We start from the raw sequence: 15083 nt of genomic DNA on the forward strand, positions 1-15083 counted from the left end.
AGGACACTGGTGCTAAAAAAAAAAAAAAAAAAAGAAAAAAAAAATAAAAAAAAAAAAAAAAAAAAAAAAAAAAAAAAAAAAAGCCAAAGGTAATTTCCCCTAGGGAGGCACGGGGTGTTCCCTTCTAGGCACGCAGGCCCCTAAAATCCCTTCGGGCGGGCGGGTGTGGGGAGACCAGGCGGCTAGGAGACCCGGGCGGCGTTAGGGGATGCGAGCAGACTCGCTCAGCTGGGGAATTGGAGGCAATACTGCCAGGAGGCGGAACCTAGGGCGCTCGGCGACGCGGTCCTGCGGACTGTCGCTAGTGAGGCACCCGCCGGCCCGGAAGGGGCTGATGCGAACTGTGGCCACGGCAGCCATCGCGCTTTGCAGTTCGGTCTCCTGGTGTACGGCCAACGCCAAGCAGGGGATTGCGTTCTCTCCAGTCGCAGGTGAGTGACAGCCCCTCCTTCTGGGAGGACCGGCGGGCAGCAGCTATGGATCCCCTAGAAGGCGCACTTTTAGGGCCAAGACCTGCTCTGGGTCCCTGCCTGTGGCACTGCGTGAAGGGGCGCCTGTTTTTCACCCCGGGTTAGGCGGCACAAGGGAGGACAGGTCTCATCCATACTCCGCGGGGCCATCTGATAGCCCTCGGGGCAGAACACTGCTGCTGTCAGACGCTGGTCTTTTCAGGAAAGAACGAGATGGCTGCAAGCAAGCCCCTTCCTTTCCCTGGGCCTCAGTTTCCTTAGCTGGTAAAGTGAAGGTGGCGGATCTCACTGACAGCTGAAGAGGCTATGACGCGGCCTTGTGTTTTCAGCGCTCCCAATTAGTGTAGAGGCAAATTGAGCTTCCTTACTAGTACTGGTTAACGTTTTCCGTAGCCCAGAGTTCCAGTTGAGTGGAAAAAAGATACAGTTTTGAGAGAACTGTACTGATTTTTATTTTTATTTTTAAAATTTTTGTTGTTGTTGTTTTGAGACAGAGTTTCCCTCTTGTCGCCCAGGCTGGAGTGCAGTGGCACGATCTTTGCTTACTGAAATCTCTGCCTCCTGGGTTCAAGCGATTCTCCTGCCTCAGCCTCCCGAGTAGCTGGGACTACAGGCGCCCGCCATCATGTCCGGCGAATTTTTTTGTATTTTTTAGTAGAGATGGGGTTTCACCATGTTAGTCAGGATGGTCTCGATCTCCTGACCTCGTGATCCGCCCGCCTCGGCCTCCCAAAGTGCTGGGATTATAGGGGTGAGCCACCGCATCCGGCCTAATTTTTCTATTTTTAGTAGAGATGGGATTTCGCCATGTTAGCCAGTCTGGTCTCCAACTCCTGACCTCAGGTGATCTATTTGCCTCCGCGTCCCAAAGTGCTGGGATTAAAGGCATGAGCCGCCTCACTGGGCCACTGTACTGATTTTTAAGGTGTTGAAACTTTTCCAAGATAAAAATTTGTTTTAAAACAGCTAAAACTTTGACATTGTTAGCTGAAAGAACCAAATTCGTCAGCAATTTAAGGTGTTTGGTACATTGGACAAAATGAGGTGAAGAAGTCCTTTTAACTTGAAAAATTAAACCTACTATTATTTATTTGTGTGTTCTTACATCAGCCAAGTGTCTTTGAAGACGTCCTATATTCTGTGTTAAAATATCAGTGAAGAGTAAGTCGCATTGAAACAATGAAAGAAGGAAAGAAAAGGAACATTTATTGACTACTATGAGTAAGGCACTAGCTGTCATTTTACAGATGACAAATAAATGGTAGTGCCAGTATAGCAAAGCAACATGAATATCTACTATTGTACCTTTCAGTAGACTTATGTCTGTCACCAAAATGTTTTGAACTTAAAAAATGTTAAGATCATTCATTGGCATTTTCTGAGTTTGTAGAAAAGGAAGGTGTCTTCATTTTAGAAATATCAGAGATGCATTGTCAGTAATTATAAAGATTAGCAGTTTAAATAAGGTACATTTTAACCTTCCTTTGACTCTCATTATTATACTGGAATGGAAATTCAAGCAAGAATTAAGAAAAAAGATGAGTCTAACAGAAACGAAAATCAGCCTGGGCAACATAGCAAGACCCAGTCTCTCTCTCAAAAAAAAAAAAAAAAAAAAAAATTGCTGGGTGCAGGGCTCTGGCTAGTAAGCCAGTAGTCCCAGCTACTCGCTGCTGAGATGGGAGGATTGCTTGAAGCCAGGTCAAGACCTGTGACCTGTGATCATGCCACTGCATTCCAGCCTGGCTGACAGAAAAGGACACTGGTGCTAAAAAAAAAAAAAAAAAAGGAAAAAGAAATAGCAAAAGAAATGAAAATTATTGCCACATCATTTGAAGCTTACAAGTTAGAATGCTGTATTAGTATCTCTTTTCTTTTTTTTTTTGACACGGAGTCTTGCTCTATCGCCCAGGCTGGAGTGCAGTGGTTCCAGGCTCACTGCAACCTCCACCGCCAGGCTTCAAGTGATTCTCCTGCCTCAGCCTCTCAAGTAGCTAGGATTACAGGCGTGCACCACCACACCCTGCTAATTTTTGTATTTTTAGTAGAGATGGGGTTTCACCATGTTGGCCAAGCTGGTCTTGAACTCCTGACCTAAAGTGATCCATCCGGCTTGGCCTCCCAAAGTGCTTGGATTACAGGCGTGAGCCATCGTGTCCTCCTATAGGTATATTTCTACACTTTTTTTTTTTTTTTAAGATGGAGTTTCGCTCTTGTTGTCCAGGCTGGAGTGCAGTGGCACGATCTTGGCTCACTACAACCTCCGCCTCCTGGGTTCAAGCGGTTCTCCTGCCTCAGCCTCCTGAGTAGCTAGGATTACAGGTGCACGCCACCACACCCAGTTAATTTTTGTATTTTTAGTAGAGATGGTGTTTCACCATGTTGGTCAGGCTGGTCTTGAACTCCTGACCTTATGATCTGCCCGCCTCAGCCTCCCAAAGTGCTGGGATTACAGGCGTAAGCCACCACACCTGGCCTATTTTTGGAATTTTTTTTTTTTTTTTTGTAGAGACGGGGTCTTCCCATGTTGCCCAGGCTGGTCTCAAACGCCTGTGTTCAAGTGATCCCCCACCTCAGCCTCCCAAAGTGCTGGGATTACAGACGTGAGCCATCATGCCCAGTTCATCCTTTTTTTTTTTTTTTTTTTTTTAAAAGACAGGGTCTCACTTTGTTGCCCAGTTTGGAACGCAGTGGTGTGATCATAGCTCACTGCTTGAATTTTGGGGCTCAAGCAATCCTCCAGCCTCAGCCTCCTGAGTAGCTGGGACTGCAGTTTCTTGCTACCATACCCAGGTAATTTAAAAATTTTTTTGTACCAGGCATGGTGGCTCACATCTGTAATCCCAGCACTTTGAGATGCCGAGGCGGGTGGATCTCGAGGTCAGGAGTTCAAGACCAGCCTGCCAAGATGGTGAAACCTCGTTCCTACTAAAAATACAAAAAAATTAGCCAGGCATGGTGGTGGGCGCCTATAATCCCTGTTACTTGGGAGGCTGAGGCAGAGAATTGCTTGAACCCAGGAGGCGGAGGTTGCAGTGAGCCAAGATTGCGCCACTGCACTCCAGCCTGGGTGACAGTGAGACTCTGTCTCAAAAAAAATCTTTTTTTTTTATTTAGAGATGGGATCTTGTTATGTTGCTCAGGCTGGTCTGTAACTCCTGGTCTCAGGTGATCCTCTTGCCTTGGCCTCCCAAAGTGCTGGGATTACAGACATGAGCCACTGTGCTCAACCTGGATATTTGTATTCTAGGACAGTTACTACATCCATTTCACCACAGCATTACCATGCTTTGCATCCCAAAGTTATTAGTGCATTGATTCTACAGTCATACTCCAATGTCATATTTGCCTCTTTAGGCTGTTTTGTCCCTTATTTTCTCCCAGCAGTACTTTTTGGGTATTTGTATTTTGTCATCTTATGCGTATTTTTTTTTTTTGTACAGGACCCTTAGAACTAATGTGTAGTTTTTATTTTTTATTTTTTTTGAGACAGGGTCTCACTGTCACCAAGTGCATGCTATCACGTCTGGTTACTTTTTGTATTTTTTATAGAAATGTGGTTTTTCCATGTTGCCAAAGCTGGTCACGAACTAAATATTTATTTATTTATTTATTTTTTGAGACACAGTCTCGCTCTGTCACCCCAGCTGGAGTGCAGTGGCATGATCTTGGCTCACTGCAACCTCTGCCTCCCAGGTTCAAGCGATTCTCCTGCCTCAGCCTCCTGAGTAGCTGGGATTACAGGCATATGCCACCACACCACGCTAATTTCTGTTTTTTTAGTAGAGACGGGGTTTCTCCATGTTGATCAGGCTGGTCTCAAACTCCTGAACTCAGGTGATCTGCCCGCCTCAGCCTCCCAAAGTGCTGGGATTACAGGCGTGAGCCACTGTGCCTGGCCATTAATATGTGGTTTTAAAAAGTAAATGAGCCAGGCATAGTGTGGCGTATGCCTGTAGTCCCAGGTACTCAGGAGGCTGAGGTGGGAGGACTACTTGAGTCCCTGAGATTGAGGCTGCAGTGAGCAGAGACCATGCTCCTGAACTCTACCCTGGGTGAGAGGGAGATTCTGTCAAAAAAATAAAAAGTGACTGGGCGCAGTGGCTCACACCTGTAATCCCAGCACTTTAGGAGGCCGAGGAGGGCGGATCACTAGGTCAGGAGATCAAGACCATCCTGGCTAACATGGTGAAACCCTGTCTCTACTAAAAATACAAAAAATTAGCCAGGCGTGGTGGCAGGTCCCTGTAGTCCCAGCTACTCGGGATGCTGAGGCAGGAGAATGGTGTGAACCCAGGAGGCGGAGCTTGCAGCGAGCAGAGATCACGCCAGTGCACTCCATCCTGGGCGACAGAGCGAAACTCCGTCTCAAACAAAAAAAAAAGTAGTAAATGGTTTCGTGTAATTATTCATGTAAATCAGTTTTAAATATTAAATGCCATATAAGCTTTTTAAAATTTGCTTTAAAATTTTTTCTATAATAGCTTTTTTGAGATATAGTTGATAAACCATAAAATCGACCTTTCAAAATTGTACAATTAAGTGTTTTTTAGTATAGTCGCAATGTTGTGTAAACATAGCCACTATCTAATTCCAGAACATGTGATCATCCCAAAAAGAAACCCAGTACCCATTAGCAATCATTCCCCATTTTTCCTTCCTTCAGTCTGACAACCACTAATATACTTACTCTATGGATTTATGTATCCAGGATATTTCATTTAAATGAGCCACCCATATAAGTTTAATGGAACAAGACTTTAAGAAGTTACTTGTAATCTGAGATTCTGTTCCATTACATCCTTTGCACTGATTTTCATGTTACTTGAGTAGATCACTTTTCTAATCTGCATAGAGACTTTTCCTGTTTGGTATTGGTGCAATAAATAAATCTGCTGACGTGTGTATGTTTCCTTGTTCTTGACCTTTGCTCTTCACATGTCTTAATAGTGTGTTCATGGTGTTGTGTAACCTGTTTTCTGGGCTCAGGTATCTGTTTGCAGCTAAGTAACTTTTATTCTTAGTTGGGCATTTTTACTTCTACTTAAAACAACAACAACAACAAAAAATAGTTAATTCTGTTTCTAGTTACTCCTAGTTTGTTTTAAGATTCCTAGAAAGCACAAATTTTTTTTTTTTTTTTTTTTTGAGACAGAGTCTTGCTCTGTCATCCAGGCTGGGGTGCAGTGGCTCGATCTCGGCTCACTGCAACCTCCGCCTCCTAGGTTCAAGTGATTCCCCTGCCTCAGCCTCCTGGTTAGCTGGGATTACAGGTGTGCGCCACAACACCCAGCTAATTTTTGTATTTTTAGTAGAGATGGGGTTTTTGCCACGTTGGCCAGGCTGGTCTGGAACTCCTGACCTCAGGTGATCCACCCACCTCGGCCTCCCAAAGTGCTGGGATTACAGGTGTGAGCCACTGTGCCTGGCCGAAACCACAATTTTAAAGAAATATATATATTATTATCTTCTAAAGCAGAGTTTATCTGTGTCTTATTAGATTATCTCTCTTGGGACAAATTTTACAACAGCAAATTGGTACCATTCTTATGCAAAAATCCTTTTTCTTTCCAGGCTTTTCACCATTCCTTAGCTCTCACCTACCAACAATCATCTTCAATGAGGACTTTGCCACTTGATTCACAGTCTGTATCAGTACCCTCCAGTCTTCCAGGTGATTACACTGCCTGTCAATGTGGACAGTGTACCCTCTAGCCTGGCTTCCAGTATCTTTCACCTTCATTTTTTTTTAATCTGTCCATGCCAGAACGAGGCCTTGGAGTTTGCCACCACCCAACCCTGAACTTCTCTTGAATTCTTGAACCCCCTATATTCTCTTCCACTTTGCTGGCACAATTCTGGCCCACTTTTCACCTCTCTCACCCTTTTCTGGTTTTGGCTTAGAGAGTTTTTCTACCCTATTTTCCCAATTCTGTTCTGTGAGAAGCCTGCCTTTGATCACCGCCCCATGTCTGTATACTACCTTTCTTTACCTTTGTCCACTCAACTTGAACTTCTGATCAGATCCCTACAGCCCCTCTCACTAGTACTCTCAAAATCCTGTTCCCCCTTGTCCTTTTCCATTTCTATCCTGGATATTCTAATCTCTAGTCACTCCATGTTGAGCACTGCTAGTGGAGGGTGGAAGGTTGTAAATCAGCAGATTGGCACTGCTGTGAATGCTTGAGTTTCAATTCCAACTGAGTCCTTGGCTTTTTTTGGCACTCTTAACTTGATTCATTCCCCACAGTAGCTATTGTAATGCTTGCTCTGCTCCTCAAAAATTCTCTATACCCCTTCACTTTTGGAGTCAGATTCTCACCACCTCCACAAATTTTCTGGCCATCTTTCCTTCTAATCTTAGACAGAGAGATATGCTCTCAGTCCAAGCTCCTCTTGGGACTTCGTCGCTTTTGGTTAGTTCCTTCCTTCCCTATAACTTCTTCTATTCCACTAGCTCCTTCTCTTCAGTTTATCATCATACTCAAGCCTCACTCTCTTTGAGAAGAAAATTTCACTTCCAGGCCTGGTGCAGTGGCTCACGCCTGTAATCCCAGCACTTTTAGAGGCCGAGGCAGGTGGATCACTTGAGGTCAGGAGTTCGAGACCAGCTTGGCCAATATGGTGAAACCCAGTCTCTACAAAAAATATAAAAATTAATCAGGTGTAGCGGTGCCTGCCTGTAATCCCAGCTACTCGAGAGGCTGAGGCAGAAGGATTGCTGGAACCTGGGAGGAGAAGGTTGCAGTGAGCCGAGATCGACCCTGGGTGCCAGAGCAAGACTCTGTCTCAAAAAAAAAAAAAAAAAAGAGAGAAAATCTTCTTCCCTTATCCCATTTCCCACATTTTAAAAAAATGATTTTAGTTTTTTACCATTTGAAATTTTTTGAAACAGGAATCTCTCCTCACTGCCTCAGTAAATGGGGTATTAACCTCTTACCCCATTTACTGTCACCCTGGCTGGAGTGCAGTGGTGCGATCTTGGCTCACTACAATCTCTACTTCCGAGGCTCAAGCAATCGTCCCACCTCAGCCTCCTGAGTAGCTGGGACTACAGATGTGCACCACTACGCCTGGCTAATTTTTTTTTTTTTTTTTTTTTTTTTGAGATCTCACTCTCTCACCCAGGCTGGAGTGCAGTGGCGCAATCTCCACTCACTGCAACCTCTGCCTCTTGGGTTCAAGTAATTCTCCTGCCTCAGCCTCCTGAGTAGCTGGGATTACAGAGGCCCACCACCACACCCGGCTAATTTTTGTATTTTTAGTACAGTCAGGGTTTCACCATGTTGGCCAGGCTGGTCTTGAACTCCTGACCTCAGATGATCCACCCACCTCAGCTTCCCAAAATGCTGGGATTACAGGAGTGAACCACTGTGCCTGGCCTAATTTGTGTATTTTTAGTAGAGTCAGGATTTCACCATGTTGGCCAGGCTGGTCTCGAACTCCTGATCTCAGATGATCCACCCGCCTCGGCCTCCCAAAGTGCTGGGATTACAGGCATGAGCCACCACTGCACCTGACCTCACTTCTTTTTTTTTTTTTTGAGATGGAGTCTCGCTCTGTTGCCCAGGCTGGAGTGCAGTGGTGCGATCTCGGCTTACTGCAACCTCCGCCTCCTGGATTCAAGTGATTCTCCTGTCTCAACCTTCCAAGTAGCTGGGACTACAGGCACGCGCCACCATGCCCAGCTAATTTTTGTATTTTTAGTAGAGATGGGGTTTCACCATGTTGGCCAGGCTGGGATGTGATCTTTCTTAAGAGGCTTTTTTCCCCTCTTATTTTCCATATTACCGTATCGGTTTATCAAGTGATATATCAAGTAAATACTGAATTTTCTACTATGATTTAAAAGATTTTTTATACCATTCAGTAATGGCCAGGCGTGGTGGCTCACGCCTGTAATCCCCAGCACTTTGGGAGGCACAGGTGGGAGGATGGCTTAAGCCCAGGACTTTGAGACCAACCTGGGCAACATAGTGAGACCCCTGTCTCTTTAAAAAAACTTGATAATATGATTACATTTGAAAAATACAGAAAGATAACACCCAGAAATTTACCACCTGGAACCAATTGCTAATAAGACGAACATAAAGAGAAAAAGTCTTTTTATTCCACACAGGTATAATTAGACTTGGAAACTTACTTTATTAATATAACCTTCCTTCTCCTCCTCTTTCTTTTCTCCCTATTTTTCTTCCTCCCTCTCCCCAACCACCCACAATGAGGTTCGATAAATACCTCATAGGCCATATATACTATAAAGTATTTTTTTTTATTTTTTGAGACAGGATCTTTCTTTGTTGCCCAGGCTGACGTACAGTGGTACAATCCTGACTCACTGCAGTCTTGACTTCTCAGGCTCAAGGGATCCTCCTAACTCAGCATCCCAAGTAGCTGGGACTACAAGCATGAGCCACCATGCCCAGCTAAATTTTTTTTCATTTTTGGTAGAGACAGGGTCTCACTATGTGGCCTAGGATGGTCTTGAACTCCTGGGCTCAAGCCATCCTCCTGCCTGTACCTCCCAAAGTGCTGGGATTACAGATGCTAGCCACCATACCCAGCCTAAAATTTTGCTTTTTTTTTTTTTTTTTTGAGACGGAGTCTCTCTCTGTCGCCCAGGCTGGAGTGCAGTGGCCGGATCTCAGCTCACTGCAAGCTCCGCCTCCCGGGTTCACGCCATTCTCCTGCCTCAGCCTCCCGAGTAGCTGGGACTACAGGCGCCCGCCACCTCGCCCGGCTGGTTTTTTGTATTTTTTAGTAGAGATGGGGTTTCACCGTGTTAGCCAGGATGGTCTCGATCTCCTGACCTCGTGATCCACCCGTCTCGGCCTCCCAAAGTGCTGGAATTACAGGCTTGAGCCACTGCGCCCGGCCTAAAATTTTTCTTAAGTAACATTTGTGATACATATCTTGAAACTTTTCTATATTTAGGATAATTTCCTTTTTTTTTTGAGACTCTTTCACTGTGTCACCCAGGCTGAAGTGCAGTGGTGAAATCTTGGCTCACCCTCCTCCTCCCCAGTACAAGTGATTCTTGTGCCTCAGCCTCCCGAGTAGCTGAGATTACAGGCGCTAGCCACCATGAACAGCTAATTTGTGTTGTTGTTGAGATGAAGTCTTGCTCTGTCGCCCAGGCTGGAGTGCAGTGGCACGATCTCGGCTCACTGCAGCCTCCGCCTCCCAGGTTCAAGCAATTCTGCCTCAGCCTACTGAGTAGCTGGGATTACAGGTACACACCACCACACCCAGCAAATTTTTATGTTTTTAGTAGAGACCAGATTTCACCATGTTGCCACCCTGGCTGGTCTTGAACTCCTGACCTCAAGTGATCTGCCTGCCTCGGCCTCCAAAAGTGCTGGGATTACAGGTGTGAGCCACCGCACCCAGCCTCTATATTTAGGATAATTTCCTTTTTTGTTTTTGTTTTTTGAGACGAGTCTCGCTCTGTCACCCAGGCTGGAATGCAGTGGCACAATCTCCGGTCACTGCAACCTCCGCCTCCCAGGCTGAAGCAATTCTCGTGCCTCAACCTCTGGAGTAGCTGGGACTACAGTAGCGCACCACCACACCCAGCTAATTTTTGTATTTTTAGTAGAAACGGGGTTTCACCATGTTGGCCAGGATAGTCTCAAACTCCTGACCTTAAGTGATCCACCCACTTCAGTCTCCCAAAGTGCTGGGATTACAGGCGTGAGCCACTGCACTTGGCCTATATTTAAGATAATTTCTAAAGGTAGAATTCTTGGGTCAAATAATATTAACAGATATACTATTACCTAATTGATTTTGTACCTATTTATGCTGCCACCACATGTGCCTCTTTTATCACATCCTTTCTCGTCCTGGCTGTTATAATTCTTTTTCATTTTGCTACTTTAATGGACAAAGAATGGTTTCTACTTGATATTTTAATGTCATTTTGGGTTTTTGTTTTGTTTTGTTTTTAAGACAGGGTCTCACTCTGGCACCCAGGCTAGGGTGCAGTGGTTTGATCAGGGCTTACTGCAGCCTCAACCTCCTGGGCTCAAGTGATCCTCCCACCTCAGCCTCCTAAATAGCTGGGACTTCAAGTACATACCACCACGCCTAGCTAATTTTTTATTTTTTTGTAGAAACAGGGTTTCGCCATGCTGCCCAGGCTGGTCTTGAACTCCCAATCTCAAGCAATCCTCCTGCCTAGCTAGGCCTCCCAAAGTGCTGGAATTTCAAGCATGAGCCACCACACTCGGCCCGCATTTTGTTTTTTATGCGCAGTATAGATCATATTAGACCAGCTTGGATAAGAGTGTGCAACTCTTTGTAGTAAGGTTGCTGTAGGATTATCTACTCAGAGTTGGTGTTTAACAGTATTGGCGTTTAATGTATATTGGTGTTTAATGTTGACTACTAAATTAAAAACTCTTTTTTTTCAGACCCTATCAGATTTGGATATGTCCTTCATATTTGATTGGATTTACAGTGGTTTCAGCAGTGTGCTACAGTTTTTAGGTAATGGTGGTCCTTTATTCTCTATAGTTATCCCCTTTGGTCTTATTTAATAGTGCTTATCTGTGTCAAGTCTCTTAAGAATAGTTAAGAATATGGGCTTTGAAATCATACATAGATGTTCAATTACTCATTGTATCGCTTTTAAATTAAGTAATCTTTGGCAAATTAATTACTTTTTTCACCTCAGCCTGAGTTTTCTTATCTGTAAAATGGCAGTAATAATTCCTACCTCTTAAGGTGTTAGGAATATTACTAACAGAAATATCTACCATTCATTAGCTAGTTTACCTATGTGCTTTAATGCTTTATGTCATTTAATCCTTACAGGATTATTATGAAAATGCATGTTCCATAAAATAGCTTGTACACCATAAATAGCAGTTTATAATATGCTAAATGAGACTTCTTTACCCAGCAGTTCTTTTTTTTTTTTTTTTAATTTTATAGAGACGGAGTCTTGCTATGTTGCCCAAGCTGGTCTTTCGTTTGTTTGTTTGTTTGTTTTTGAGATGGAGTCTCACTCTGTCGCCCAGGCTGGAGTGCAGTGGCGTGATCTCAGCTCGCTGCAACCTCCACCTCCCAGGTTCAAGCGATTCTCTTGCCTCAACCTCCTGAGTAGCTGGTACTACAGGTGTGTGCCACCATGCTGGCTAATTTTTGTATTTTTTGTAGAGATGGGGCTTCGCCATGTTGGCCTGACTGGTCTTGAACTCCTGAGCTCACATGATCCGCCCACTTCAGCCTCCCAAAGTGCTAGGATTACAGGCGTGAGCCACTGTGACCAGCCTTGCTACAGTTTTTTTTTGTGGGTTTTTTTTTTTTTTTTTTGAGACAGAGTCTCGCTCTGTCGCCCAGGTTGGAGCGCAGTGGTGTAATCTCAGCTCACTGCAATGTTCGCCTCCTGGTTCAAGCAATTCTCCTGCCTCAGTCTCACGAGTATCTGGATTACAGGCATGTACCACCATCCCTGGCTAATTTTTTATATTTTTAGTAGAGATGGGGTTTCACCATGTTGGCCAGGCTGGTCTTGAACTCCTGACCTCAAATGATCCACCCGCCTTGGACTCTCAAAGTGCTAGGATTACAGGCATGAGCCACCGTGCCCGGCCTCCTTGCTACAGTTTTTAGGTAATATTGTGCCTTTGTTCTCTATAGTTATCTCCTTTTGTTTTATTTATATAATAGTGCTTATTGTGTTGAGCCTCTTTATATATGAAGCAATAGTTAAGAATAGTTAAGGCCAGGCGCAGTGGCTCACATCTGTAATCCCAGCACTTTGGGAGGCTGAGGCAGGTGGATCACGAGGTCAGGAGATCAAGACTATCCTGGCTAATATGGTGAAACCCCGTCTCTGCTAAAAATACAAAAAATTAGCCGGGCGTGGTGGCACGTGCCTGTAGTCCCAGCTACTCGGGAGACTGAGGCAGGAGAATTGCTTGAACCCGGGAGGCAGAGGTTGCAGTGAGCCAAGATCAAGCCATTGCACTCCAGCCTGGGCCACAGGCAAGACTCCATCTCAAAAAAAAAAAAAAAAAAGAACGTGGGCTTTGTAATCATACAAATATGTTGAGTTACTCATTGCATCCCTTTTAAATTATGTAATCTTGGGCAAATTACTTTTTCATGACACTCATAGTAGTGATAGTCATAGAAGTAGATTCCTTAATGATAAAAAAATATATATAGTTCTCCCCCCAAAAATAAAAGATTAGGACATCAAACAATTTACTTCTTAGACTTAAGCATGGACAAAGGACTAGGTGTTATGTAGTATGAATTTATTAGAAAACGGATGGCCTGAAACTATAATTGCCTAATGTCTTTAAAAGTTTGTTTATTTCAGTCAGGTGCGGTGGCTGGCTCACATGCAGTTCTGTGGAGGTTAGACAATTAAACATGGAAAAAATAAAGTTTGGTTGGGCATGTGGCTCAAGCCTCTAATACCAGCACTTTGGGGAAGGCAAGGTGGGCCAATCGCTTAAGGCCAAGAGTTCAAGACCAGCCTGGCTAACATGGTGAAATCCCATCTCTACCAAAAAATACAAAAATTAGTCGGGCATGGTGGTGCACACCTGTAGTCTCAGCTACTCAGGAGGCTGAGGTGGGAGGATCACTTGAGCCCAGGAAGTTGAGGCTGCAGCAAGCTGTTATCATGCCACTACGCTCCAGCCTGAGCAACAGAGTAAGACACTGTCTCTAAATAAATAAATTAGTTAAGTTCAATATGAAATTTAGCAGTTCAATTCCAGTCTATTATAAATTGGTCAATGCTGCCTTTTTTCTATTTATCAATTTATCTATCAATCAATATCTGATTGATACTTCTAAAATTAAAGTAATCAGCATTTTGGCATTGTAGATATGTTAAGGCAACACACATATTCTATTGACTGGGTTGAAGTTTGGTTTTATAATTATCTGAAGTCCCAAATCATGAATAGATTTATTTATTTTATTTTTATTTATTTATTTTTTTAGACAGAGTCTCACTTTGTCACCCAGGCTGGAGTGCAGTGGCATGATCTCAGCTTACCGCAACCTCTGCTTCCTGGGTTCCAGTGATTCTCCTGCCTCAGCTTCCTGAGTAGCTGGGATTATAGGCGTATGCCACCACACCTGGCTAATTTTTGTATTTTCAGTATAGACGGGGTTTCACCATGTTGGCCAGGCTGGTGTGAAACTCCTTACCTCAGGTGATCTGCCTGCCTCAGCCTCCCAAAGTGCTGGGAGTAGAGATGTGAGCCACAGTGCCCAGCCATGAATAGATTTAAAATAGCCTTTTTAAAACTGAAAATAGGTTTAGAACTCCAAGCTTAATTGAGCCAAATTTAAATTCATTTGGATAATTAGTGTCAGATATCACTTTGACCAATCATAGCTCTTGCTTTGCAGGATTATATAAGAAAACTGGTAAATTGGTATTTCTTGGATTGGATAATGCAGGAAAAACAACATTGCTACACATGCTAAAAGATGACAGACTTGGACAACATGTCCCAACATTACATCCCAGTAAGTATATTCCTATATACAATGTGATACTTGATCAAATGATGCTGAGTCATAAGCACTAACCAAAAGTGTTCTGTTTTGTTTTGCTTCAGACAGGGTCTTTCTCTGTTGCCCAGGCTGCAGTGCAGTGGTATGATCACAGTTCACTCTGCCTCCTGGGCTTAAGCCATCCTCCTGCCTCAGCCTCCCAAGTAGCTGGGACCACAGGCATGTGCCACCATGCCCAGTTAATTTTTCTATTTTTTCAGAGACCAGGTTTCAATATGTTGCCCCGGGTGGTCTGGAACTCCTGAGCTCAAGTGATCAGCCTCTCTCAGCCTCCCAAAGTATTGGGATTACAGGCATGAGCCACTGCACCTGGCCAAGTTTTTTGTTTTGGGGGCATTTTCTGGTAGATACATTATGATCAAGTGATTTGATCTGTTCCTAAAATAATAAATTATGGGTGACCTGGCTCCCAGGGAGTATATTTAAATCTTGAATTAGTACTCATACCTTTTTATCAGCTAGTACTCCCTTCTCTAGCTTGAGGAATTAAAAAGTTGTTGCTGAGGGATTGTGACATGATTAGTAAATAGTCCACCATTGCCTTGTTTACATAACCTGAATTTTTTTTCTTTCTGTTTTTTTGTTTTTTGTTTTTTGTTTTTTTTTGAGGCGGAGTCTTACTCTGTGGCCTAGGCTGGAGTGCGGTGGCACGACTTTGGCTCACTGCAAGCTCCGCCTCCCGGGTTCATGCCATTCTCCTATCTCAGCCTCCCGAGTAGCTGGGACTACAGGCACCCACCACCACACCGGCTAATTTTTTGTATTTCCTGTATTAGCTAGGATGGTCTCGATCTCCTGACCTCATGATCCACCCGCCTCGGCCTCCCAAAGTGCTGGGATTACAGGCGTGAGCCACTGCGCCCAGCCTTCTTTTAAATTTTAAAGCCGGCCGGGCGCGGTGGCTCAAGCCTGTAATCCCAGCACTTTGGGAGGCCGAGACGGGCGAATCACAAAGTCAGGAGATCGAGACCATCCTGGCTAACCCGGTGAAACCCCGTCTCTACTAAAAAGTACAAAAAACCAGCCGGGTGAGGTGGCGGGCGCCTGTAGTCCCAGCTACTC

The 15083-nt window shown here is 44.3% G+C and overlaps 1 protein-coding gene across 3 annotated transcripts in view; it reads left to right on the forward strand.

Moving 5' to 3' along the window:
* Positions 1-170: 170 nt before the first annotated feature.
* The window catches only part of SAR1B (secretion associated, Ras related GTPase 1B), a 33259-nt gene continuing 18346 nt past the window's right edge, over positions 171-15083 (forward strand). For 2 of the 3 annotated variants that reach the window (XM_011969208.1, XM_011969210.1), the window contains exons 1-3: positions 171-431; positions 10886-10961; positions 13854-13973. In XM_011969208.1, the coding sequence (XP_011824598.1) occupies positions 10904-10961; positions 13854-13973 (178 nt within the window). In that variant the 5' untranslated portion in view covers positions 171-431; positions 10886-10903. Of the gene's footprint in view, positions 432-964; positions 986-4744; positions 4855-10885; positions 10962-13853; positions 13974-15083 lie in introns of all 3 variants that reach the window. The other variant, XM_011969209.1, reaches the window with a different exon arrangement.

The sequence above is a fragment of the Mandrillus leucophaeus genome, unplaced genomic scaffold (genome assembly GCF_000951045.1).
Source record: "Mandrillus leucophaeus isolate KB7577 unplaced genomic scaffold, Mleu.le_1.0 Scaffold88, whole genome shotgun sequence".
NCBI classification, from domain to species: domain Eukaryota; kingdom Metazoa; phylum Chordata; class Mammalia; order Primates; family Cercopithecidae; genus Mandrillus; species Mandrillus leucophaeus.